Source organism: Cyprinodon variegatus, unplaced genomic scaffold (genome assembly GCF_000732505.1).
Source record: "Cyprinodon variegatus isolate N-32 unplaced genomic scaffold, C_variegatus-1.0 Scaffold403, whole genome shotgun sequence".
NCBI lineage: Eukaryota > Metazoa > Chordata > Actinopteri > Cyprinodontiformes > Cyprinodontidae > Cyprinodon > Cyprinodon variegatus.
This window is the reverse complement of record NW_015150856.1, coordinates 614,218-619,074: the sequence shown is the minus strand read 5'-3', so window position 1 is coordinate 619,074 and position 4,857 is coordinate 614,218. Positions and strand designations below refer to the sequence as shown.

General features: G+C 36.8%; 1 protein-coding gene across 1 annotated transcript in view; it reads left to right on the top strand.

Annotated features, from left to right (window-relative positions):
• yipf6 (Yip1 domain family member 6) overlaps positions 1 to 2,008 on the top strand; it is a 2,657-nt gene extending 649 nt beyond the window's left edge. The window contains exon 2 of the mRNA XM_015387769.1: positions 1,415 to 2,008. Within this exon, the coding sequence (XP_015243255.1) occupies positions 1,415 to 1,762 (348 nt within the window). The 3' untranslated portion in view covers positions 1,763 to 2,008. The remainder of the gene's footprint in view (positions 1 to 1,414) is intronic.
• The last annotated feature ends 2,849 nt before the right edge of the window (positions 2,009 to 4,857 follow it).

Below are 4,857 nucleotides of genomic sequence, written 5' to 3'. Positions count from 1 at the left end.
AGTCTAAGGAGAATGTATAGTTCTTGTTTCTACAAGTTAAAGTGCTCAGTCAGATCATTACTCTGAATATTTGGCTTTAAACTGTGGCAAAACAGTTTAGAAATAAACCTTCTGGTGAAAATTTACATTTGATATTTTGACAGCTGCAGTTTTTACCATATAGGCTACCATTTAACAGTTTATATTCATTTTCGTTCACTACATATTTGAAGGACTTTTTAATTAACTGGTGTGACCTGGACCTAATAACCGACTGACTGGCTGATGTTAAGGATATGGTTTGGCAGAGATCACACTCCATATCCTAGATAAGTTGGCAGTCCTCACTGGCATCAACCTGGGGCTCTAAATGCTTCAACACAATTTAAAATTAGGCTATTTCTTGACAGACTGATGACAGATGCAATTTTGAGGTGTACTTTCTCATTAAAAAATATCTTAAAACTTATTTTGTGGCAGGCGTAAGGTATGAGAAACAACATTTGTACATTCACCTTCATTGCTTACTCCAACGCTGGTGGAGTAAAGTACTACAGTAAAGAAACAAAGCTCTACACAACCCCACCACTAAAAAGCTCAGAATGTACAGGATATCAGCCCCTTTACCATTTTCATTTGAAAGCCTGGGTCTTTTGAAAGACCAGGTAACATTTCCATACACATTACTTTCCCAGGGTTATGCGCCCTTTAGAAACCCAGTATAGATTAACACTGTCATATAGAAATCTACATAGCCACGCCTATTGTTGGCACAAATGAAATGTACACAAACCACCAAAGCTGTAAAGCTGCAGTGTTTTATTCAGTCAGTGGAAGCAGTAACCAATAAGGGTGAGTTAACAAATGTTAAAAAGTGATTTAAAGATCTTTTTATAATGATCTGTCGAAGGGCCTGCACTTTTCCTTGTTGAGGCCAAAAATATACATTCTCCTTAGACTATCTTATCATGTAAACCTAATTTAGTAGAGTAATCATTTATATACATGTGTAAATACACTTTTTTAAATGATTTTATACTGACAGGTCTACGTGAGATCACAAGTTGTATGCTGTCTGTTGACTTTCAGTCTTTGAGCTTTACTTAATAATAATCTATGCTCGTGTGAACATAGACTACATAAATAACAGTTTGACTGAAAATGTTTCCTCATGGTGTTGTAGATATCTGAGATTTCCCTGTTTATTGTAATAAAAGAAAATAACTGTGAATTATTTTTGTTTTTTATTTTAAATGTATCACACAGTTAAAAAGGAAATCTGTTGAAATGCAGATTTTTTTTTAAAAGATAAAGGTAGAACCACTTGTATGTTCTCAGTACTGCCACTTGCTGGATTGAAGCTACAAGTGCAGTTTGTCTCATTCGTAAGTTTGACAATAATATAACTGTCTTTTTCAAATATATCTTGTTTCAGGTCTTTGTTATCATTTGGTTTGGCTCCATCGTCATCACTCTTAACTCCAAGCTCCTGGGTGGCACCATCTCTTTCTTCCAGAGCCTCTGTGTGTTGGGATACTGCATCATGCCCCTGACATTGGCCCTGGTTGTGTGTCGGATCATCCTGCTCGGAGGTACAGGGATCGTGAGCTTTTCCGTGCGACTGGCAGTAGTGACAGCATCTTTTGGATGGTCCACGTTTGCTTCCACAGCCTTCCTTGCAGACAGTCAACTGTCTAACCGCAAGGCACTCGTGATATATCCAGTGTTTCTCTTCTACTTTGTCATTGGGTGGATGATCTTGACGTTTTCACCAGGAAACTGACAAATGACACTTTATATGAAGTGAGGAAACGAAAGAAAATAGAATTTCTTTGTTTAAATATGGGGAAATAGTGTGATGGCTTCTTTTTTTCTTCTGCACATAGTCGGGGCAAAATATTTCCTTTTTTCCTTTTTTTGTAACAAGAGGGATGTTTTTGTTTTTTCCCCAAAGAACTTCATTTAACGTTATAAATGGTTTATAACTGTTTGCTTCTGTAAAGATACATTCAACTTTATCATTAAAATCAATTGAGAAATAGGATGAAATTGTAGTTGTTTTTTTTGCTCAGTTATTGTGTTGCTACACCTTATTTATCATCTGTACTGGCAAAAAACTGCAAATAAGAAAAACAAGTTTAGCTGCAACCATTCATTTCTTTTGTAGGTGTAATCTCTTATTCTAATGGTGCATTCAGACCGGAGGCGATGGATGTGGTGATTCCAGCGAGCCCCGCTGCAGCATTTTGGATCAGCTGAAGGCTTTTAAATAGGTTGTGGACTTCCTGATAGCAAAGAATTACAATAGTCCAGCCTTGAAGTAACAAATGCATGGACTAGTTTCTCAGCATCACCCCTGGACAGAATATTTCTAATGTATTCCTCAGATGAAAGAAGGAAATTCTAGAAACCTCTTTGATATGGGATTTAAATGACTGGTCCTGATCAATTTTTTTACTTTATTATCTGAGATCAATTATATCCCATCCAAATGAAGTGACTGACTAATCAGCTTCTTTTTTCAAAGACTCTGGTCCAAAGACTATAACTTCTGTTTTGTCTGCATTTAGGAGCAGAAAGTTAAGAGTCATCCAGGTTTTTATGTTTTCAAGACATGCCTGTAATATATGTAATGGGTTAGCTTCATCTAGTTGTATAGACAGATATAGCTGGGTATCATCAGCATAACAGTGAAAATGAATCCCATGCTGTCTAATAACTCTACCGATTGGAAACATGTATATATTTAAAGGAAAGAGAATTGGTCCTAGCACGGATCCCTGTGGTACTCCGCTGGTAACCCTTGAGCATGAGGACGAGTTGTCAGTAACATGAACAAACTGAAATCGGTCACATAGATATGATTTAAACCAGTCTAGCACTGTTACTTTTATTCCAACAAAATGTTCAAGGCTTTCTAAAAGAATATTATGGTCAACTATATCAAATGCAGTACTGAGATCTAACAGGACAAGTACAGATACAAGTCCATTATCTGAGGCCATGGGAATATCATTAGTGACTTTCACCAGAGCTGTTTCAGTGCTATGATGAGCTCTAAAGCCAGACTGAAACTCTTCAAAAGGTTCATCATGGTGTAAGTGGGCGCTCACTTGTTTGGCAACTACTTTCTCAAGAATTTAAGATAACAAAGAAAGATTGGCTATAGGTCTATAATTTACCCAAGTCATCTGGGTCAAGAGAAAGCTTCTTAAGTAACTGTTTGATTAAAGTAACCTTAAAAGCCTTTGGTACATATCCCTGTAACAGAGATAGATTAATCACATCTAAAATGGAGGAAGAGATCAAAGGGAATACCTCCTTAAATAACTTGGTTGGAACTGGATTTAACATTCAAGTTGAAGGCTTAGATGAAGACAATAGTGTTACTAACTCTGAAAGTTCAACTGGATCAAAGCAGTCTAAACCCAGTTCAGATTATATGGCTACCTCAGATACTGCCTCACCTTCCAGAGATAAACCAATCATAGTTAGAGAAGTGTTAATGATCTTATTTTTAATACGATCAATCTTATTTATAAAGAATCCTATAAAATCATTACTGCTAAGAGTAGGCAGGATGGACTGTTCAACAGAGCTATGGCTCTGGGTGAGTTTGGCAACTGTATTTAAAAGATATCTAGGATTATTGGCCAGGTCTCCCTCGAAAAAGAGATTTTATCTCAAGGGATTTCCTGGTAGAATAAAGGTTAAATAAAAATATTCTTATTCTCCTCTATTAATAAGAAAAAATGTGGCTCCTGTCTTTCCACAGTGACAAAGGCAGGGCTATAGGGAACCACCTCGCAGTGGGGCCCTTTGCACCCACCCCACCCTAATGTATGTGATGAACGGTTTGTACTGAAAGTGAAATCTCAATTAAAAAGCAAACTGTAGTTGACAATAAAGAAATTGATTGATTGATTTTTGTGCCCTGCTATCAGCCAGTTTCCATCCTCTTAATTCAGCAATGAAAAATTATAAATACACACTACGAGTTGGAAAACTGTCTTTGGTGACTGACTTTTATTCGTGTCAAAAGTTGGAAAAAGACCAATTCTCTTGCCGTTTAAAATAACACAAAACAGCGTAAGAAGACCTCATTTATTCATTCATTTATATTGCAATTTGTAAACAATGACTGCCGATTACTGTCGATGTTGCAACCTTGACATGATTATGAGAGTTGTTTTAACTGAGAAATCGTGAAAATGGTCGGGTCCGGCAGATCCGCCTCTCTGGCTGCAATGCGAGCTCCCGACTCAGGGGGAACAGATTTTCACAGGGGAACAGAATTTGGCACAAGACCGGAAATCAAGAAGAAGAATTGAAAGGCGGGGCCCGTACCACCCGATCCGTTCTGCGCATGCGCGAACAGATGTACATCTGGGTGTCCATAAATATTGTAATTATGGTACTAAAACTACTTATTTATATCCTTAACTCACTAAAGAATGCTAATACACATCTTTAAGAAATATTTTATGAATTTTGTGAGACAATTTTTATGCTTTTTACATATTTTTCGTTAAACTGCTTCTCTGACATCATCAGACATGCTCAGAGCAGTCTGGCAAAATATGATTAAACCATGTTTATCTGCATTTTAGTTGTTTATTTCTTTAGATTATGCACTATATGACATAAGGTTAAAACAAAACGAAAACATAAAACTCAAAAAGACTAGATTTATGTTTAAATCCAAAGCAGAAAAAGTTAGCCACCGGAAGTAGCGTAGGATACCATTTCTGGTGCAGATCAGGCACAGAGTGATAAAGCAAAGGATTTGAAGGCATTTATTTTTTCAGGAAGTACATTGTTAACCTTTAACACATATTCTAATACGTTTACTATTTTTGGGGAGGGGAAACGTCATTT